Source organism: Pteropus alecto, unplaced genomic scaffold, assembly GCF_000325575.1.
Source record: "Pteropus alecto unplaced genomic scaffold, ASM32557v1 scaffold204, whole genome shotgun sequence".
In the NCBI taxonomy this organism is placed as follows: domain Eukaryota; kingdom Metazoa; phylum Chordata; class Mammalia; order Chiroptera; family Pteropodidae; genus Pteropus; species Pteropus alecto.
The window spans coordinates 1831827-1855272 of NW_006435766.1; the positions used below are offsets into that span (position 1 = coordinate 1831827).

The 23446-nt window shown below is 36.3% G+C and overlaps 1 protein-coding gene across 9 annotated transcripts in view; it reads left to right on the forward strand.

Annotated features, from left to right (window-relative positions):
- Window positions 1-3354: 3354 nt before the first annotated feature.
- CREM (cAMP responsive element modulator) overlaps window positions 3355-23446 on the forward strand; it is a 61606-nt gene continuing 41514 nt past the window's right edge. For 5 of the 9 annotated variants that reach the window (XM_025046398.1, XM_025046399.1, XM_025046403.1 and 2 more), the window contains exons 1-2: window positions 11018-11124; window positions 19150-19273. In XM_025046398.1, the coding sequence (XP_024902166.1) occupies window positions 11081-11124; window positions 19150-19273 (168 nt within the window). In that variant the 5' untranslated portion in view covers window positions 11018-11080. Of the gene's footprint in view, window positions 3376-6650; window positions 6845-6903; window positions 6923-11017; window positions 11125-19149; window positions 19274-23446 lie in introns of those variants that run through there. The other 4 variants (XM_025046397.1, XM_025046400.1, XM_025046395.1 and 1 more) reach the window with 4 other exon arrangements.

Sequence of the window (23446 nt, forward strand, 5' to 3'; positions counted from 1 at the left end):
GGGGCCCCTGCGGGGGCGCGGGACTGGCGGGACCGGGGGTGGCGGGGCCTCTCCGGCGGCCTTCCCGTCCGCTCCCCCTCGTCGGTTCAGGGTCGCCTCCGTGTTGGCCGGGCTGCTCGTCTGTGCTCTTGGCCTTCTTGACTCCTTTGAACTTGGTACACGTTGGACAAGTCTTTCTGAAAAAGACTTCTTGCTCTGATGAGTGTGGTCCTCACTATGCAAAGAAAAGGGAAGCAAGAAGTAAGGACGTTGGTTTTATTTACCACAGCCGACAATTAGTAGCACCTTTGTCCCAATTTTATATACTCAGTTAGCATGTAAATTAACGTTAACCCATTTCTTCTCCGAAACATGAGTCTGAAGGACATCGCCATTGACTCATTTTAGCCCCCAGACGCGATAGAGCTGATGAGATAGTGCGAAGAAGGAACATATCGCGGTTTTTCTTATTTACTTTTGATTTTTGCCTTTTAGGGTCCTCTAGCAAGGTTCCCAGAACATGGGAATAAACACATTTTCAACATAGTTCTTTATCTTCCTGCTTATTTCAAGTATACCGGAGCCCTGTTTGAAATCACTTAGCTGTTTCCTGAACTGTGGTCTGTAATGCTGCTGTCAGTTTGCGATCAAAATTTCAAAAATTTTGACTTACAGGATCAGCCTGAAAGTCCGACTAAAACCGAAAGAGCCCCTTTCAACAGTGCGGCTTACCAACGTGACTTGCATAAAATTTCTTCCTTTTCTGCTTAATTTGTCGGACTGATGGGAGTGCAACCACCTTTCATGAGATAAATATAAATCTAGATGCACAATAAGAGAGGTGCAGTATGAATATTATATCGGATTATGTTAATAATTCATGTTTTCTATTTTTTTCCTTTGGGTACCAAAATTTTCTCCTAGTCTTGATCTTTTTTTTGAATAACAAGCTGCTTTCCTTTCATAAATCAGAGTCTTTAAATCTTTGAACTTGAAGTAATTCCCCTCGCCCCCCAAAGGAAAGCAAATTGCAATTTGTTTTGGCCGGTGAATGCGAAGTATAAAAAAATGATGTTTAAGGAAATATTTATTGATTCAAACATAACTTTTAAGAGACATTTAAATGTTTTTATCTTGGATGAATAAACAAACACTGAAAGCATTGTCATATGAAATGTTGATAATTGCTCAAAACGTTTATGGTGAATTTGTAAATAGGTCAATGTAAGTGAATACTTTCCCAGTGACTTGCTGGTCAACTGGAATTGTTTTGGTGAGTGTGAAGTTGTAATTACACTGATTTTTTTTGTGTACATGTTTTGTAAGTATATGAATAAATTTTTATTGGATATATAAACACAGAAGAGCTCTTTAGTCTTGTTTTTGCACTGTTCCAGCAGGTTAATGAAATTTACTTCGGATGAATTTAACAAACTCCAGACTCCATTGAGCCATATGATTGCATTATTCAAATATGAAATTTTGTTTAGAATTATGATTATGTCATGGAAAGTAGGGAAGAGTTTCAGATTATTAATATAAGGAGTCCTGACTGAATCTTTACTAGTGTAGCATATTTCTGATCCTGTTTTCCCCAACTTGATATTCTTTACAAATAAGTATTGGGCCAGAAAATTAGACCAGGTTTATTATTGAAGTGGATAGTCTATTATTGTAAAGCACTCAAATGTCCTGTTCTAGTTAGAAAGAACGTTCAAAAATAAAGCTGAATGAAACTAAGAAATGCAAACATTTAACAGATGAACCATTGATATTTTGATATACAGTCAAATTGGTCATTAAGGAAATAAGCCTGAAATGTCTTTGAATTCTGTTAAGTATTTCTACTTTATTGAACTGGTGGATTCTATAGGTAAAAGTCAACTTTGAGAAGAGATATTGTATATGGGATGTGATTTTAATATCAATACATATATAGAGTATAAAAACATTTCAGGGAAAGTGTTTCTCACCTGTTTCACATAGGTAGAAATAAATTTAAAATCATTTCATTAATTTCCTTTTAAAGAATACATAAGATATTTAAAATACTTTTACCATAGGAACTTCACAATAAAGAGTGTGCTGCTGTTAAGAGTAAATACTTTTACTCACAGGTTTTCTTTTTTCTAATGCTCTAGGATATCCTGTAGAGAATAAGGGAGAATGAAGAAGAAAACTAAAGGATAACGTTAGTGGGAATTTATATAGCTATTACTCATGAGGATATCTTGAGTCTTATTGGTATAACTCAGTTATAAGAAAGTTTAAAAAATAAAATATTTTGCACATCTCTTAAATGGCATACCAGGAAATTACTGGCCAGATGCATGTGAAACAATTTTGAGGAAAAGTGTAGGCTAGGAAGTTATGGGAGTTTTGCTTAAAGACTAAATAAATGGTGAGGAAGGATGCTTGTCTCCAACAAAGTGTTACTAGCAGCTGTGGTGTGAGGCTCCTTTGAAACCTCCCAGTTCTTCTAAAATAGGAAGCATCAGGTATATTTTCTGAACAATGTACAACCAGACCAATTAAATATCAAAATCCTGTAAAATTTTAACAGTGGGGCTCATGTGATTCTAATATTTCACTTTGAGATTTTCACAAAATAAACTTGAGTTTCTTCAAAGTTATCTTAGTGAAGCTTTTTTTTTTAAACTCAGCATACTTAAAATTAGAACCATCCTAACTCGGAATGTCAGAAGTCATACATTTTTGTTCATAATCTCAAACAGCCTCAATTTTTTTCATTGATAGCACAAAAATGATTTTTTTGCTTAGAAATATTTTAAGCTGGAATTTTTATGCCAGCATTGATTAATGGTGAAAGCTTCCAACTCTGGAATTAGGGCAACTATGTCATGCATAAAGACCTATGTTACCATATATAGTAGATGCATAGGACGCATTTGCTACTCAAAATTGATGGAGTTAAATTTAACTTATTTAGGCGTGTTTCTGCACCTAGAAAAATAAGTTTTGTTCAAATACACAAGATAGGACCAATCTAGGTAAGTATAACAACTTTGAAATCTCTGACTTTAGCTAATCTACTTTCCCAGGTTTACAAATTAGTAGTCAATGTAGTTGTACTTAAAGTGTAGTAACAAAACATACTATTGAAAAGCAAAATCCTACAGTGACTCTAGTCCAGCAGATAACTCCCCCAAAAGATTTTAAATTTTGTTTCCCTTCATGAAGCAGTGGTAATGGTGGTGGCAGGGGGAGGGCGGATGCTGGTGGTGTGGTAGGTATGGTAGGTGCTTGGAGAGGTGGAGATAGGCCATGATTATTTGAATTTATTTTTCATTTCCTCCTTAGCATCTCATTCTACTGGTCATTCATTTCCTCCTTAGCATCTCATTCTACTGTGAAATAGCCAAAAGCAGGCACCAGGTGGGTAATGAATTAAAAAAGAGATGCTTGAATAGTTAAACTTTCTGTGACTTTAGAAATTAAGATTTCTTAAATAATGGCAATATCTCAAGCAATTAAGTCGGAGTGGCCTTGAATCTATACTAGAAAGCCACCTGATTGTATGTATGATTCATGTTCAAAATATTAAAGACATTACTTACAAGTGACCCACAACTCCGGTGACCGGGTCCTTGTCTTATGTCACGAGAAAGAATTCATGGGTAAGATGAATATCAAGCAGGAAAGCACAAGGTTTATTGAAGGGAAAGTACACACTTAAGAGGGAGATACCAGCGGGCAAACTCAGAGATATAGTCACACTGAGAATTTCTGGATAGTGGGCTTTTCTTCTTGAGGGCTGAGACTGGAGATATGGTACTGACATAGCCTTGTTGTCTCCTCCCAGTGGGCAGGGAGCTCGGTTTCCTACTTTCTTATTTGATGTTTCCGGAACTGTCATGGCATCAGGTGCATGATGGGAGCCAGGATTACTACAATGCTGATGAGATTATGATGATATTATAATTAGCCAAAGGTCAGGTCTCAGTCAAAGATGGCAGCCAGACTGACTAGGACTGGTTTTGGTTTGTGTCCTGCCTGGACTGAGACAGGGAAGGGTCTGAAAAGAGCCGGAGGAGCCACATCCTGGAGAGGGAGGGTACGTCTCCAGGTTATGTGTCCTGCCTCACAAGTGTTTCAGATAACTTTACAAGTATTGCTCCCGGCTTCTTCAATTCTTACACTAAAGTGCACATTATTACTTGTAATGCTAATTTTTTGCTTCACAAAAATTACAGAACTTTGAAAGTGCTGTAATTTCCTGTTGTTACTGCCTCCCTTTGTGTTTCCTGTACTCATCTCTTTACGGAAAATGCATAATAACCATAGGCTCATTCCTGTCAACTTCAAGTGTATGCCTCTTTGGAATGAATTCTCTCTCCTAGCTAGCCCTGCTTCCAACTTTCAAATCAACTTAGTTGAGAGGGACCAGCTTTACAATATGAGCTTCATATTCTTCCTTTATCTTTCAAACCTTACTTGCCGTTGCTACTTAAATCATAGTTAATCTATGGAGATCTACTTTCCCAAAGAACTAAAGCTGTGCTTTATCTCAGAACCAAAGAAATAGATTGTGCTTTTCTGTGTTCTTTCTGCTTCCATAAGAGGCATACTACCTTTCATTCCACATGCTTTTTAATTTGACTAATGCTAATTGCAATGGTGGGAGTTTTTTGTTTGGTTGGTTGGGTGTGTTTTTGTTTTTGTTTTTGTTTTTTGGCCTTGCCAAAAAAAAAAAAATCTCAATGCATAATTTGCCATTTCCATTTGGGGATTTTTGAAAGCGAAAGAAGAACTTAGGTTGTTTTACAATTGTCTTTGTAAAGAGCTCTACATTTATGTCATATTTCCCCAATATTTTATAGTTCTCTTCAACTGTAATAGCTACTCCAAAAGCAGGAGTTTTGAAAGCAACTTGCCTTCATTGTATTTCCAAAGCATTCAGCTTAGTTTTATAGAAACAGTTATCTCTTTAAATTGTTTTCTCTATTTAATAATTTTATCTAATGTTTAACAGAATTCCAAATTGCAACTGTAAATATGGCTGGAGTAATCAAGTTTGGTAATAAATACAACTAAATTTTGGTAAGCGTATACCCCAGCCAATAGGAGCAGAAGTGTTTGGGCACACTAGAGAAGAAATGCAGTGGGCATTAGCTAAACAGAAGGTTTTTACAGAAGGAATGGCGAACATTCTTAATACAGTGAGTTGGTTAATGAGGTGGAAGTTGGTTAAGTAAGCTTTTATATTCTTGAAAAGTTGCCCAAGAAGTTTGATTCTTATAATTACCTAATTTTTCCAGAAAGTTGATGGTAATGCAATTAAACACAGCAGAGTAGATGTTTAGAATTTTGTAAGTTTAACTATAAGTGCCAACTTTAATCAGCATATTTTAAATACCTGTATAAAGCTACTTGTGTTATCTTTAATCAGCATATTTTAAATATTTATTTAATGTACAGAGAGCTGTTACATTAAGGGATATTTAATGGCATTGAAATTGAAGCTGTTGTGCCAGAGAGTGAATAAAACAAGACACTGGTGAAGAGTAAGGTGAAAGCCAAATGTTACTTTTGTAGTCAAAAATAATATACAATAGAAAGTTTTTATCAGTGTGATAAATGTCTTCCAAATACAGCACAGAAATCCAAATGTGCACAAAAGATTTTTTTAACTCATTTTCTTTCTGTATAAAGTATTATTTGCCTGCAATAAACTAGTATACCTTTCTACTCTAAAAGATAAAGCTTCCTTGTCAGATAAGACTTTAAAATTATTTTTTGAAGAATATCAGTAGTATACAGGACATTATATCAGTATCCTTTGATTTTGGGTATAAGGAGATCAGCTTAAAAATTATAACCTCATACTGTATCATGCAACATGATGACAAATTCAACGGGTATGTTTTAGACTAAATAGAATATTTAAGTATTAAGGCCATGTTAGGACATTTGAGCTCTTAACCATTCAGGTGTTTATGTATGTGCAGATGGGGGATGCTAGATTCAATCCTTATCTACCCCTTAGGAGCATGTTCTAGGACATTAAAACCAGATTTGGGATGAGATTAATATTTTAAAAAGCAATTGAGTTTTCAAAGTATGCATAGTTTATACTGTATTAATGTGGGACCCCCTGCTTTACAAATCCACACAAGGTAATTTTGAACCTGAGAAATTTATGTACTAGAAAGAAATAGCATACCTTAAAATCCGAATGCTTTTGCAACAGACTTTATCAAGCAGTTGCCAAGTACCTCAAATTATAATGCTCCAAACTTCGGATAGCTATTAATAAGGCAAGAGGGAACCATTGGAGGGTTTTAAATGAGGAAATAGCATGTTTTGATTTGCATTTTGAATAGAGCGTTATGTTCTAATGGAGTGGGGATTACAGTGGATTGCAATGAGGTTTGAGTGAGGTGAAATAATTATAGAAAGAGACACTGCTTATAGGGAGGCTGTTACTAATTTAATCATGTCAAGAAATGATCAGTTTCAGAACTAATAAAGTAGCAATGAGAATAGAGAAAACAGAGCAGTCAAGATATTTAGGAAATAAAATCATTGAGGTTAAGCAAGCTAGTGGTCCTTGCCTATATTCCAAGCACAGTTGGACATTTTGTATTTATTATTATATTTCCTCAAAACAAGATTGATGTCATTTCTTTTGGCATATAGGAAAAGATGCTTGGAGAAATTAAATAATCGTTTGAGCTCACACAACTAATAAGTGATAGAACTCAAGTTAACACTCAGATCAAGCTCCAGCACCAGTGCTTTTTATACGACACACAACTGTGCCACCATCACTAGACAGACCACTTTGCCTTCTCTGGAACTGGAGGCAAGAAAAGTGGGGAATGAAGAAGACGTGGATTCCCAGGTAGGCTGAGTCGATGGTGATGCCAGTCACTGAGATAAGAGTCCAGCAAGAGGAGAGATGCAGAACAAGAGAATTGAGGTTAGTTTTGAACATTTTAGGCGTGAAGATCTGTGAGCAAGCCATTAAAAGACATCTAACCAGCTGTCAAAAGGGCTAGAGCTCAGGAGAGAGAGGTCAGTGCTGGAGATGAGATTTGAGACTTAGGTAAGGGTGAAATAGCCTAGGGAAAATGTGAAGGAGATTTTTGTTACTGGAAGCCTAGGATTACCAACCTTTTAAAGAATGACTAAAGAACACAGAACAGAGGACAGGATAATTTGGAAGAAAAGCATGAAAGTGGTGTCACTGAGTTCAAGGGAGATGAAATTTTGAGAATAGGAAATGCTGTAGGGCTCTTAAGGAAGATCGGGACTGAAAAGCCTTGTGATTTGGTGAGCACGTAATCCACTCAGTGATAATGTCCTGGTACTTGAAATGAAATAATTCTGATAAGCCTGAGTCAGGATCAGGTTTACCTGATGGTCGTTATTCTGATGTGAGTCTAGTTGTCTTTTTTGCCATCCTGTGGCCGTGGTAGCAGGAGGCTGGTACTTCAATGCTGCTTGCCTCTGGGAATAAGAAATAGGTAGCTGTTCCTGGACTTTACTGAATACCTTTTTCTACTTTTTGAATTCTGAACCATAAGAATGTGTTTCTTATTCAAAAATTAAAGGAAATGATATTTCCAAGAGAACTATAGAAATTAGCGGTTACTTACTTATATGGTGCCATAATCATTGTTACTCAAGTAATATTGTCATCATTCTTTGTTTAAACATATGTCTCATTAGAATGCCAAGCTCCTGAAGAGCAGGGACGTTTTGTTATCTGTGTCTCCCGTGCCTAGCACAAAGGCCTGGCATATTGTGGGTGCCTGTCACTCTTTAATAAATAAATGGTCTTGCCCTTCTTGGTTACACTTTTTATGGAAAATAAGATGTCCCCATGGAAAATGACAGCATCATGTAACAGAATAAGGTTTAATCTGAAGGTGTAGCACTATCCCACTGTCCTTGCTTTTTATTCGTGTTGTAGGTAGCCTGGTCCAAATGCCCTACCATCTCTTGTCTCTGTGCAGGTGGTAGCAGCAATAACCATTGGTTTAGTGCCCTTAGCATGGTGTGGCAAACTCACTTTCAAAATTGACTGGGATGGTGTGGCACCATTTTAGAGGGAACCACTTAGAAGGGAACCCTGAAGGCTGTATATCTGTGGTTAAGTGTTGCTATTGCTGGGTGCATGTAGAAGGTACTTCTGGATGTGCACATTCATCCTTCGCAACTCTAAAATAAGGTCTCCCAGATATCCTTTTTTGTCTTTGCCAGTTTTACTTTGGCATGCCAAATGCATATTTTTAAAAGATATTAGTAAAAAAACGAATGCCTAAAACAGCTTTTGTAATAGGTTGAAGATTATTGATAGGAGATTTTAAACAAACTGTTAATATATTTTTTGGAGTTAAAATTCTTTGGCAAAACTCAGTTTCAAATTTAGGGTAAATGAAAAATGGTCGACAGATTTGTTGCAGTGAATTGAAATTTAAGAAAATGACAAATTCAGTTTATTGATTATTATCATTTTAAAATAGAGCTGATACCTATGCGCAATGTCTAACATACATTAAGTGGTTTAGACAGCACCGCTTTCTCTTCGGTAGAGAAGAATCTGAGGAATAGCACATGATTTAAGTTGAAAAATTTTTTTTCTAGAAAGATCATAAAATTGAATAGAAATAAGATTGAAAAATATGGAATTGTTTTCAGCTTTCTGTTCTTTTTTAAAATTTTATAGAAATTAGGGTATTTTTCTGATGTAGTTTTGAGAGATTTTAATTTTTTAAAAATAAAATGTTATGGAGGAAAAAATGGTGTAGATGATAGAGGCTCTGTTTATCCCTCTGGTGACCAAATCAAACTTGTGACGGAAACAAGGAGCAGCAGCAAGGAAAAATCGCCTGTGATCTAGATGAACAAGCCATACAACTAGGGAGAAATCCAAGAAATCACCCTGCAATGGCAGAAGGTAGGGTAGGGCAAGGACATGAGGCTGCCCCATCTTGAATGGGTGAGTAAGATGGAGGCTGCTGCAGCAGCAGCAGCAGCAGCAGCAGCAGCAGCAGCAGACGCCTCTTAAAGGGGCTGCGTCCGCAAGCAGATTTTCGTGGTGATGGACCTGCTCGCTCTGAGCACCAGTGCCAGTTTGGCTGCGGCGCAGGGGCACCAGGGACTTACAGGGAGACATTGTCGGAATGAGGGCCCAAGCGAGCCTTGCTTGGTACAGAAGTGCCGCCAGTATCCATTGTTCCCTTTTGAGTCTTCCCCACTCCCAGAGCACAGACACAGCGCAGCCATAGCTGTGACATCATCAAACTGGATAACAGAGGTCACTCCACTCAGAGGATTCCCTGAAATCCCACCTCTCCCAACTTGGGCCCCATCCAAGCCCCATCCAGGTATATCCTCAGCAAGTCAGGTGCTCCTTGCTGAGCAGTGCCTAGACTCACACTGGAGGCAGCTGGCCTCGGTTTCTGGTGTTGCCTTTGGAGGCAACTATAAGCACAGCATTTGTGGATTGCTTGCTGAATGTTAACAGGTGGCCCCAGAGGGGTAGAGGCTTGAGCTAAATTTGGCCTGCAGCTAAACCCCTCTCAAGACTGTGCCACTGTAAACCTACTTCACAAATCCACACTAATAAGACCAGGAGACTTAGGAGCTTTGCTTAGTACATAGAAACAGACACGGAAAGGCAGCCAAAATGGGCAGCCAAATCAGCAGAAACCATACGAGGGAACAGAACAGAGATCCAGATAGAATGGAGTCAAGTAATATAACATCCAGAGTTCAAAACATTGGTTATAAAGATGCTCAATGAACTTTTGGAAAGTATAGATAAATTCAGTGAGAACTTCATAAAAAAACAGAAAAATAGAAATGGAAATTATAAAAGGGAACCAGTCTGAAATGAAGAACACATTATCTGAGATGAGAAGTATAGTAAATGGAATAAACAAAGAAATAACAAAAGTGAATAGAGAAAAGGATCTAATGCCCTATCTAGAAGATGGGAAAGCCAAGGACACACAGTCAGAATGGCAAGAGATAAGATGCCAAAACTATAAAAATAATTTAAGAAGCATATGGGACACTATTAAGGGTCCAAATGTCTGTCTGATCGGCATAACTGAAGAAAATCAAGATGTTGAATAGCTGTTTGAAGAAATAATGATGGAAAACTTCCCTAACCTGGTGAAGGAAATGGACATAAAATCCCAGGAATCTCAGAGAATTCCAAAAATCAGGGATCCAAGGAGGCCCACACTAGGACAGAAGGGCTTGGCAAAAAATATTTGACAGGATAAAGACCCAGGATCTACAACCGAGAATAATTTATCCAGCAAAGCTATCGTTTAGAGTTGAAAGACAGATAAAGAGCTTCCCAGACAAAAATGAACTAAAGGAATTTATCACCACCAAGCCTGTATTACAGGTAATGTTGGGGGGACTTCTTTAAGAAGTAAAACATGTATCAAAAACAGGAATAAAGAATGGTAACAACTACATTCCTATCAATAAGTTCCTCAAATGGAAAAGAATTAAGTGCTCCAACTAAAAGATAGAGTGGATGAATGTATAAGAAAATTTGACCCCTACATGTTGCTTATAAGAGACTCACTTGAGATTAAAAGACACACAGACTAAAAGGAAGAGGATGGAAAATGATATTGCTTTGATGGACCTAGAAGGTATTTAAGTCAGACAGAGAATGATAAACACTATGTGATTTCACTTATATGTGGAATCTAAGGAATGAAAAGAACAAACTAATAAAAAACAGACACAAATATAGTGGACAATTTGGTGATGAACAGAGGGGAGGGGGTTTGGGGGCTGGGTGAAGGGTTAAAGAAGTACAAATTAGTAGCTGATGGATGGTCACAGGGATGGGGAGCACGGCATAGGGAATGCAATTAGCATTAATATGTTGGCTAAGTGGAGGGTCAGGAGGGAGGGAGCAATTATGGGGATCGTTTTACAAACTATATAGATGTCTAATGTATTGTATACTTGAAACTAATTAAATAAATTTAGGAAAAAAATGAATGTTATGATCTCCCAATTCAACATTATAATTTTACTGCAGGATAACTAAAGAAGAAAACAGTAAAGGAGCAAAGCATTGATTACAAATGTCTTAATAATGAGCAAGTGTGGCAGGAAAAAATATATTAAGACAAATCTAAGGTAGGTGGATATGTTTTTCCAGTTTTTTGAAAATTCTACTTGGAGAGCTTAAAGTTAAAATGATGGAATAAGTTAATAATGTAGACATGTACACATACATATACCTGTGCACATATATTAAAATAATAAAATGTAATTGTATGTACCCAAATTATGCAACCATTCAATTAAGGAATTCCTCTTCTACCCTGTATACTGTGCTAGGCTCTATTGGGGATAAGTGGACATGCACATTCATCTTATGCTAAGTGCTGGCCTTTTCAGTTAGAAAGGAGACCATCTAAGGACATGGACAATTTTCCTTTTCCTCCTCCTTGTACCCAACAGTTGTAAAACAAGAAAGTCTCTACGAGTGTTTTACAGAAATCCAAATAGAATTTTTCAATTTGGTTGCTTTCAGAGACATTCTGGTTCATTAGTTGGCTCTAGCTTTAAAAAGAAAATAAATTTTCTATGACATTTTTGATAAAATTATTTAAAAATAGAGAATGGAAACAACTTTAATAATTTTCCTTTTCCAGCTGGATTCTGTTTTTAAAAGGTGAAAAATTTTTCCGAGAGTAGGGCTCTGCAGTGTAATTTGTCTTTGCAAAGTGGATACAACTAAGATTTTAGAAGTTTATTAGTTAATTGAACAGTTAATTATAATTAGGAAACTGCCATTGTCTTATTTGTCATTTAGATATTTTTGGCCTGTATTTCCTTTTCTGTTCTTTGTTCCTATCTTATCTTTTAAGAACACTTCCTTGGGTACCTATGATAGAATTTCTTTAAAAGGTTTTTCCTTTTTCTTCTCATTTTGCCTTCTATATATGTATCTTGTATGTTCTTGTTACATAAGTATGCCTAAATAACTTTGGTCATTAATTACCTCAGTATTTCTATAATTGTAAATCTAATTTTTATGAATATATTTCTTTTTATTCATTTCTTGAAAGTATGTTATTGGTTGTCTACCTATTGTTAGTGTTGTGCTGCACCAACAGTATGTACCGTTGTACTTCAGTATTTCGGGGCGTAATTGCAATATGATGTGAATGTTCTGTTAACATCCTAGAAAATAACATTAAGCAGATAAATACAGTGCTACTCCCCAAAAGTAGTTCACCTGAGAAGTCTTTGAAAATTGTGCTAATGGGTGGAGGCTTTTCATCTAAAACAATATATTAACATTTTGTTCAACTGAAACCAAATATGTTCAGAACATATTGAGATAACATTTACTTTTCAATCAAAGAAGAAAATAGTTTGCTAAATAATAAAAAGAAGACTTCAGATGAAATACTTAACTTCATGAGAAAAGAATATTGCTACTACTATTAATCATAAGTTTAAATGTACCCATTGTTGCAAACCTCATCTGTTCTTTGGAATTGTGGGACTGAATATTTGCCAGTATTTTGCTTGCTATTAGTTTATAGTGCTTAATGGACTTTTTTGTTTTAGTTTTTTACTGTTTCATCTTACATGTTTTCATTTTTAGATATTCTGTAATTTATAATTACTAATTGATCTTTTTTCTCTAATGATTGTTTAAGATTAAAATATTATATAATTACTTAATTCATAGATTATTCTGTTAATTTTAGTATACTATTTAATATTTGATTGTTATAGAAAATGAGATTTGTAAGAAAATATTCTATGATACATCTCTTCAATTTTAGCTATCAAATACATGATGAACAGTGCAGGATTATAATGGATCTTTCTTTTACACTTTATAAATAAATTCTGTCTGGACTAGCTGACACTGACTTACAGATGTTAATGTTGTGTATACATCATTTACAGCTGAGTTCTGGGTCCAGTATGTCCTGCTGAGGTAGTGTTTGAAAATGCCCAGTACAGTATGTGATCTGTGTTGAGCACTTGAATGTTAGTTGAATCATTTGCCCTGAATCCTGCCCTGGAGTTGTTTTTTAGGGGGTTTAGGAGGTTGTGCTAGAGAGCTGCTGGATGTAAATCAGCAGAATAAACTTGCTTGAAAATGATAGGGTACATATTTTAAATTGATAGTATTGACCTTAGTCTTCTGTAGATAATTTTTACCTTCAAATAAATTGATTTTAGTATCAATCTTTTACTGAATGACATGTATTGGGAAATATACGAAGCACTCCAGAAGAATTCAACTGGGATAAAATTAGAGTCTCTGCATCCTAGTGCGAAAGACTAAGCATATCTGAATGAAGATTGTAACAACAATTGCAGCATATTCAAAAGCATATCATTGTAAAGTGTCTAAACTGGGTATGAAATGAACCCTGGAGTCATAGTCCCAGAGTTCTTGTTCACCCTCCCTCACGCTATTGATTATGCGCCCTGTAGAAAGTCACTTAATTTCTCTGAACCTTGTTTTTTTTTTTTTTTTTTAATCATTTTTAGTAACATCTGACAGATGTGTGTTTGAAAAAAAAGGGGGCTTATAAGGAGGCCAGAATGCAGAGTGTGGGGAGGAATGGAGTGGCTGGAGATGAGGCTGTAAAAGTAAAATAGGATCACATTGTGAAAGAGATTGAATGGCAGTTTGGTTTGGTAACTGAGAATATGGACTTTGGAAAAAGGCCTTAGTTCAAAACCTGACTATGCCACTCAGTACCTTTGTGGTAAGATCGAATTCTTAACCTCTTATGTCTCCTTTTCTCTGTCTCTGAAAGAAAAACTAAGTATATTGACCTTATAAAGTTGTTAAAGATTAAAACTAATAGGCATTTACCACATGGTAAGCATTCAACAAATGGTAGTTGTAGTTATGATAATTGGAAGAAGTTTAGATTTTATCCTATAGTCAGTAGGGAGCTGTCTGCAGAGTTTTGAGCAGAGAAATGTTTTAAGCAGAAATATATGTTTTAGGGAGGTAACTCTGGGCATAGATTAGATTAAGGAGATACAGTGGTGGCAGAAAAGGGGACTGAATTGTTCTTAAGAAGGTAGAATCATCACACCTGGTGATGATGCTGTAGGGAATGAAAGAGTGAAGGTTTCAGGGATGACACCCAGGTTTCCACCTGAGCAACTGGATGGATGGTGGGGCCCCATTTCCTGAGATGAGAAACTCAGAGAAGGAATGTGTTTGTGGAGGAAGAAAAAGAGTTTAGTTTTGGACCCATATAGTTGGAGGTACCTGAAGGATATTCATCTGGATATGTTAAGTTAGTATTTTGAACACATGATTTTAGAGTCCAAGAGAGACCTCTGGAATAGAGATTTAGATTTGAGAGTCATAAGCTTAAAGCTTGAATCTAGAGAATCTAGATGATATTATTACACAGCGGGGAGATTTGAGAATGAAGGCGATAAGGCTAAACAGAGCCCTGAAGACGTATACAATGTTGAAGGTTAACATTGAGTAAGAGAAGGAACTGGCAAAAGAGGAATTGTCAGTGAATCAGATGACAGTGGAAAATGCAGGATCATAACATCAAGATATAATTTTCAGGTGTACATTATCATTTGACATCTGTATGTTTCCTTCAGCTACCATATATTTGATCCTCTTTACCCACTTTACTCTCCCCCTGCTCCCCTAGATTTGACCCCCTTTACCCCATCTCCCTCCCCCACCCCCACCCCACTAGTAACTACTAGTCTATAGTCCATGTCTATGAGTCTATTTGTCCTGCTCATTTGTTGCTTTTACGTTTATATCCCACATATAAGTGATATCATGTGATTTTCAACTTTTTCTGTCTGGCTTATTTCACTTTGATTGATTATCTCAAGATACACCCAAGTTGTCAGTATTTCATCTCTTCTTATGGCTGAGTAATATTCCATTGTATATAAAGAAGCTGTACCACCGGCTCTTTAGCCAATCCTCTCTTTTGAACAGTCCTGGCCACTGTTGAATAAAGGTGCTATGAACATCTGTGTGCAAATATCTTTTCACATATGGGTTTTTCCAAGTCTTTGGGATAAATATCCAGTAGAGGGATTGCTGGATCATATGGTAGATCAAGTCTTAGTTTTTTGAGGAACCTCCATACTGTTTTCCATAGTGACTGTACCAATTTGCAGTCCCACCAGCAGTGTATGAGGGTTTCTTTTTCTCTGCATCCTCTCCAACATTTGTTATTACTTGTAGAAGAAGGCTCTTGAGTCAGGTGTCAAAATCTTCAGTTTACATCCTGGATATGAGTAGAAGATGATGATTATCATATGGATGTGTATAGGGTGGTACACCAAATTACCGTGAGCCTCAAGGGAACAAAGGTTTTTACGAAGGAGCAGAGGAGGAACAGCTGGGAAATAGTAGTGGAGAATCAAAGAGGATGCCAAGTCAACATTTGATCTTGATGAAGTTGGGAAGACAAGCAACTCTCTCTTGTGAGGAGTTATGGGGGCTTTAGGAGTTCCAGACAACATATTGCTAAGGCTTGCAGGGAGAATAGGAGTGAGCAATTGTATTCTGGGGGGAAAGGAAGTACTAGCTATGAGAGTGAAGATGAAATATGAAAAGAGTTTATAGCTTTGACAGTGACTGGAGAAATAGGGATGTAAGGTATTAATGGATGTAATTCTGCCTTGTATGCAGGGGCATCAGAATTTAGTCATGGCTTCCAGGGAGGCCCATGGTCTGTGATATGTGGTCTTCAGAGCAGCAGTTGTGAGGAGCAGTAACTCAGCTGCTGGTCCAGTGTTGGGATAGGAAGTTATAGTAAATAACCAAGTGTAGCAAGGAGAATGAATGGGCGTGGCCACTGACCTTCCATTTCTGCCTTTCTTTAGTACGAGGCTCAGGGTCTGATTTGGCTGATATTTAACTGTGGGTTTTTTGTAGCTGATCTGTTACTCATGTATAGACACATGATTCTAGCTTGGAGCTTAAATGGACAGTAATGCTCTTGACTGAAAGAAGGAATATAAAGGAAGGAACAGGTGTCTGTGAAAACTCTAGGCTGAGATGCTCAGTAGAAGGGAGATGTGCATAAATACAGATTTGAGAGTTACCTGCATATAGAATTGAAGAAGCCATAATACATAGGTTGCAAAGAGGAGAAGGACAAAAGATTGAACTCTGGGAAATACCCAGGAGAAAAAGGGAACTATTAAGGTGATAGCATCAGATAATGTATATAAAATCACTTTCATGTGTAAACATTTAAAAATATTTAATAACTTATGAAGTCTTTTATTATCTCTCTAAAAGATTAGTCCTGAGTAGTTTAAGTTTCCCTTTTTAATTAAGCATTTAGAGCCTTTTTAATGGGAGTCTTCCTGATTTCTATTATGTGTACCCTTCTTTCCTTGAAGTATACTGAGTATAGTTAACATTTTCTTGATGACTCAGGATAGTTATTGTAAATATCACTTATTGAGTTTTAATTAATAAATACTTCAATTTGTTTAGTATAAAGAACTAGGCAACTTTATCCTGTATGGACTCAAATTGCCACACACTTGGAATTCTTGAAATGTTTATTATATTCTATATAGTTTCACCCATTGTCAGCTGTATCTTCTTATATCCAGTGTATTTAAAAACTAGATACATGAGGATTGTATTTTAAATAAAAATGAATGGATTTAAAGTATGGACCAGGAGAGGTTCTCTTCATTCAGGAGTTTTAACATATGGACTTTGGGCCATTTGTTTTGCCTATTAAGCTTATTGTTTGGTTCTTTGGTTCTTGACTGAATTCTATGTAGATATCAAATAGTTGAAACTTTGTAAATATTGGTTGGTTTCATAGATACTGAAGGGCCTGAAACAGATTAGGCATTGGAGGTAGATTTCTTTTTTTTTCTCTCCAGAGTATTGAAAGCTGTTCTTCATCTGGTTCCATCCAGCCTTATCACCTACTTCTAACCGTCCTACTCTTTCTCCCCACTAAATCTAAATAGGCTCCCCTGTCACCCAGATTCTCTGTTATAATCAGCTATAATGTTTTCTAAACGTACTCTGTACTTTCTTCCTTTCAGTCTTCCTTTCCTTTTCTACCTGAAGGAAATTCTTCTTTTCCTTCAAAATAAAACTCACGTGGCCCATCCTCAGGCAAACTAAATCATGTTTCCCAAAGCATTTCATATATAACATACTTCACACAATTTAAGAAGTTACTTTACTTATATTCATTATGGTCTACTTGATGGAATTTACCAATAACCTAAGTTTTTTTTTCAAATTTTAATGTACATTGGAATCTCTTTGATATGAAAAAGTTAGATCCCCAGAAAGTTCAATACAGTAGATTTGGGGTTGAGCCTGGGAATCTTTGTTTTTATTATTATTTTCTTTTTTACAAGTACATTGGTTAATTCTGATATAGTTTGTCCAAGGACCGTACTTTGAGAAACTAAGGACCAACTAATGAGAGAATTCCTTCAGGGCAAGGGTTGTAACTAACCCACTTTTGTATTTTCAGGGCCTGTCACGTAGATTGTGCTATGAATGAATATTTCTAAAATGAGTAGAGTTTAGGGAGAAAGGCTTTTCAGTATTTAATATTGGAGTAGACACTCAAATTCTTGGCTGAGCCTTAAGAGAGTTTTTAATAAAGTTGTAAGAAATAGCATAAGATAGCATTTCTCAAGTTGTTTCCAGAACACTACTGCTAGGACATGCTTTGTGTAAAGAGGGCTTTTGGTGGTCAGGTAGTTTTGGAAAATGCTACCTATTGGACCTGCACCCTCAACCCTTCTCAAGGCAGAATGGCGTGTTCAAGCTTCTGAGAAGTTCTACAAAATCTTTTAATCCTGGATATTTAAAATTTTTTGAGTAAGCATTCCCCCTACTCTTTTTCCTAGATCATACCTTTTCACATCCTGTGGAACTAATGTTCTGAGATATTATCTTTGGGAACTTCTTATGGGAATTGGGCAGTTTATGCAGGTTGGTAACCTATACTTACCTACAGCTGGAGAGGCCCTGCTGGGAAATAAAAATAGAGGTAAAGGAATTTGGGGATGTTGAGGGAAAGAAATTTTTTTATAATAGACTATAGATTTTTATTGTTTATAATTACTCTAAATTGTCATGATCATAAGTATTAAAATGACTTTGAATAGTGAGAAGTAACTCTAGGTATAGTATAGACTGGCCCATAGGTTTGAGATTGGAAGGCTTGGAAGGTAGTTAGTGGCTGCTGAAATGCAAAAGAAGGTATTAAGTGAAAGACTGTAGCTGAAGATCTGTAGGGTCTGACATCTCTTTAAATCTGAGAAAAAAGATCTGGACATTTAAATTTAAAATTCTGAGTGGCTTGCATGCTTTTTGGAAGTATATTTAGACTTCTAAGTTAGGGTAAAAAACGCATCATATTATTGACAATTGAAAAGATATACAACAGCAGGGAGTAGTTCCTATGAGTTTTTAAAATTTGGTTTTATTTTGCTGGTATTTTTATTTTCTCCTAGTAGGGTAAAATTTATTATTAAAAGGTTTACCTTCTATCTGGAAAAACTTCATATAGAAATAATTAACTTAAGTTGAAATCATAGGCAAAAAGTCACGTCAGAAGTTTTTCCTGGAAAATTTAGATTCTCCTCTTTAACTGAGGAGCTTCAGAACAAATGGCCAACTCAGTGATTCAATTTGAGAGGCTTATCAGAAACTACTTAGTGCTTAAAAAGGTAGGCATACCTTTATTTTATAATGCATTTTATTTAGACAGTGGGAACATTCTTTCATATTACATCATGTTATAAAGCATCTGCTTTATATTAGGCCTTGAGAATCATAGAATATTTATACTTCACATAAAATAGAAAACCTCATTTTTATCACTTATTTATACTACAGGGCTTAAAATAATTATCAAGGAGATTTTATTAATAAGATTCAAAAAATTTTAATAAACTAATTTCATCAAACATTTTGCAGTGCTCTTTTGGTAATAATGTTCATATCCAGTGAGCAGAGAAGGTGCCTTACGTTTGAAGAGTTAGGAATCTGCCACTGAACATATTTCTTGAAAAAAATAAGTACATTTGGATGAGAGAAATGAATATCAGAAAGATAGGTAAAAACAGAAATGTTTCAGATAGGACCTTAATATTTCTTCCTTTTTATTGTCTTTTCAGACAAATGACCATGGAAACAATTGAATCTCAGCAGGATGGAAGTATAACAGATTCTGTGGCAGAGAGCGAATCCGCTCATATGCAGACCCAGACTGGTCAAAATTCAATTCCTACTTTAGCTCAGGTAAATTCAATGTAGGCAATAGGCAGGCGTGATGAAAGTTAAACTACATGGAAATGAGAATTATGTGTAAATTCTATTTTCTTGCAATTGATTTTATGTTTCCCTTGTTCCTTGGTTATCAGACATTTTTAGTGATTTGATTTCAACGAGAATCTCCATATTTGAATTACTTTTGCATTGTAACACTTTGCAGTGCTCCTTCCACCACTATGCAAGAGAAAGCTAAAAATCTCTCCACAATATGTAATCCTGAAATTATTATTTAGAAGGTTGGTAATTCCAAATTATTATAGTTTTATACTCATAGCTGTAAATACGGCAGAAGTCTTACCGGTTACTCAGAACTGGATCTCTGAAGGCGTCCCCTCCCACATGCTCGTAGCATGCACCCTGGGGCCTGGCATGCCTGGCGCACTTGGGGGACCTGGCACACCCTATGATCGATGGCTCCACCTGGGGCGCGAACCCAGGACCTTCTGCATGTAAAGCAGACGTGCTGACCACTACACTATAAAGCCACCTAGGTCTTAAACTTTGAATTGGTTTCATTTAAAGAGCACCAGTATGAGTTAGTGTCAGCTCCTAAAATTTATTTCTGAGATATCTGTAAAAATATGTAGTAAAAACATGTTTATTTAGTTCATCAAGTATTTATTGAGTCCCCACTGTATCTAGACACTGTTCTAGATGCATGAGGATATGTGGTTCCTGGCCTTAAACATCTCATGGTTTAGTGGGTAGACAGGTATTTGAATGATAATTCTAACCGAGTACGAAGTGCTATAAAATGTACAAAACAACTAAGTTGTACAGAGGAGGGAGCAACCAGTTGACTAGGAGTACTTTGCTGAAGATTTTACTTTTGAGCTGGACATAAAGGGTGCGTGAAAGTTTGCCAAGTAGGTAGGGATAGGCAAGAAAATTCTAGGCCAGGGAAGAGTGTGTGCAGTCAGAGAACTACAGGTGTCAAGGCTACAGCAGCCTAGTGGTAGGGCTGGGAAGTGGAATTGGTCAAGGTCAGCAGAGAGTTGTATACTTTTGAGAGTATAAAGTATCCTGTATTCTAAATACTCTTGAAGTATTTTTCCTGTGTTTAAAACACTAGGAGCTGTGTGGAGGTCAGATTGGAAATCAGTGAGCTGGTAGTGGGGACACCATTTGGTGGAACCATGGTAGTGTGGGGAAAGAGCAGCAGGGAGATTTCCACAGTACCCTAAAAGGAGGGTTAAAAGGGCCTGAGGGCTGACTAGAAGGCCCGGGGGCATGCCAGTTGCTTCCTGGGTTGTCTCAGGCCAGACTAGTTCCCATGAGGTCTCCTCTCTCCCAAGACTGAGTGAGCCCCGTGCACCCAGTCTGCTTTTCTTCCCTCATTCAAGCTCTTGACACCCACTCGCTCCCCAGGGATTTTCTCTTCTCAAGTATTCTGTGGAGCTGCATCTCCCTGGCAACAACCTCCTTTGTTACTCTGAAAGACAGGCGTGCAGACCTTTGCTGTTTAAGAGGGTGAAAAAAAGGCAGCCTTTTTCGTATATGCATGAAGATGTCTAACCAATGTACTGTAAACTTGAAACTAATTTAAATAAATAAAGTAAAAAATATGCATGTTCATTGTAGAAAATTAAATATATATTATTATAAAGAAGAAAATAAAAACTATCCATCTTCTTAACATGGAGAAATATAATCATTGTTAGCATTTTGGTGTATATCCTTCAGTCTTTTTGTCTGTGTGAATGAAATGGAATGCACATATATTTTCTTCCTGAATTCGGAATCTTCTAGAGTTGTCATAACTGTGATTCCTGGTCTGTAATTCTGCCCTTCTTTGTTGAAGTGGTAGTCTAAAACAAATCTTCCTTCTGCCTCCACTTCCCTCCCGTTATTGACTCACTGACCTCCATACACGCCTTTCCCCCCAGCCTTCTGGGCTTGCACAGTCAAAACAATAGCTCTTCGTTGTCTAAAGATGATAATTTGCAATTCTGAAGATTTTCAGCCTTAGAAGTTGTTAAAGAGGTCAAATAATATGAAGTTTGAAAAATAACCTTGGATTTATGAGGTTTCGGAATTGAATAGAAGTTGAGAAATTAGGTTTTAGTAGATTAGAGAATAAACAAGAGGGAGAAGAAGTGGAAATTGAAAGTATAGATTTCTTTAAGAAATTTTTCTGTGAAGTAATTGAGAAAGATGGGTCTATGAGACAAAGAAGCGACAACTTGGGGTGTGGGAAATTTGGGAGAGTTTGAATAAAATAGAAAGGGAGAATGGAGGACTTGTGTGACAACTGAATCATAGAACTAGAAAAAGCCTGTGGTTCACATTTATAATGCTTACTTCTTCCAAAATCTCAAATATATCTAATGTTGATTTTTATTAAATATGGATAGCAAGTTCATGGACTTGCTATATTCTTTTATATTTTTTAAATATTCCCTAAAAATCAACTATGGTTTTTATCTTTCACATACTAGAAATCTTAAGAGATTAAGAAGTAATCTGTATGCAGAGTCATTGATCATTTTGATTCACTAAGAGTTTGTCCTCTATGCCACGTATGGATCATGATTTTTTGAAGAATTAGGACACAATTCTCAGCAGTCAGAATTTTCTAAATGTAATTACTACTTTACAATCTAAAGTAGTACTTTAGATTGTAAAGTAGTAATTACATTTAGAAAATTCTGACTGCTGAGTAGCCAATTGTGTCCTCTCAATCCCATTTACAAGCTGTATATTTATTTATGAGTATTCATTATTGTTATGCAATATTATATCATAAAAGGATTGAGTATCAAGCTGAAATCTTTATTAAATGTATCATGTAGTAAAAGTGATTGACCTCCGAATAATTTATGCTGTCATTGTATTTACTTATCACTAGTTTTATTTTCTTCAAACTAGAAGACTGTAAATTCACAATGTTTTAGACTTAATTCAGTTTTGTATAAAGAGGAATTTATAATACTTTCCTTTTTACATGGTCAAATTATTAAATAGTGGGGGGAAAAAAGGTGTGACCAAAAGATTCAGTCATTTTGATCCATTGCATCCAGTCATTTGACAGCAGTAGTTTTGAGTTTCCTGGTCTTTCCAAAGCATCTGATAGCCAAGTTTACTCTCAAAATCATCCCATTTACAAAGATCTGAAAACTCGAGCTTGCTCTTGGCCCTCTGGCCTCTGTTCTGCTGACTGACTGATGGAGGCAGGAGTGTACCAAGGGAAGCTCGAGTTTTCAGTTTCCAGTTTTTCTATTTTATAACTTCCTAGATATAAATGGAGCCTTTCCCTTCTATCTGTATTCAAAAGTAAATAGAAGTCACCTTGTTGACAGTGTCAAAGAGCTGAAAGCAGGAGTTGCCATAAACAAACCATGGGTGGCAAGTAGTTGAGGTTAAATAATGTGATTTGGCTTTTGTTCCTGAGGTGTTTTTTTGTTTTGTTTTGTTTTTAATGTTGATTTAATTTTAATTGAAGCTGTATAAAAAGGAGTTGTTTGGTTAAGTGTATCTTGTTCGTTAAGTGTCTGCGTTGATGAATAAGACCAGATTCCATCCCTCTTCTCCAACGGAAAAACTCTTAGTAGTAAGTTAGAGAGTCTATTTTAAATAACCAAACCAGGAGGAAACCCTTTCCAAAAGCCAAAATGGTGAAAAGCAAAATTACTATATATACAAGTAGTTTTAAAAATAGTCACCCTCACATCCTCTGTAAATAATATAATCTTTAAATGGGTAATGGGAAGTTAAAAATTGTGATGAAAGATTTTAAACATGTACAGAGTAGAATAATGCTCCCTCGTATATATAAACAATAATTTTTAAGATTTTGTAGCATTTGCCTCATCTATCTTTTTTTCTTTTTGTTGAAGTATTTTAAGCAGCTTTGCAGATCTCAGACGTCATGTCATTTCACTCCTACTTCTTGGTATGCAACTCTTAAAATATGGACATTTTCTTATATAACCAAATGTCATGATCATACCTAATAAAATCAAGCATAATTCTTTGGCTTAATACACACTCCGTATTCACATTTCCCCATTTATCTCACAAATGTGTAATCTATTCTCAAAGCAACTGTGATGACACCCTGAACTTTTCTCGTTCCAAGTCTCTTGGGAATTGATAATGCTGCCATGAGGCTCTGGGTAGGCGAGGTGATCCAGATGGAGC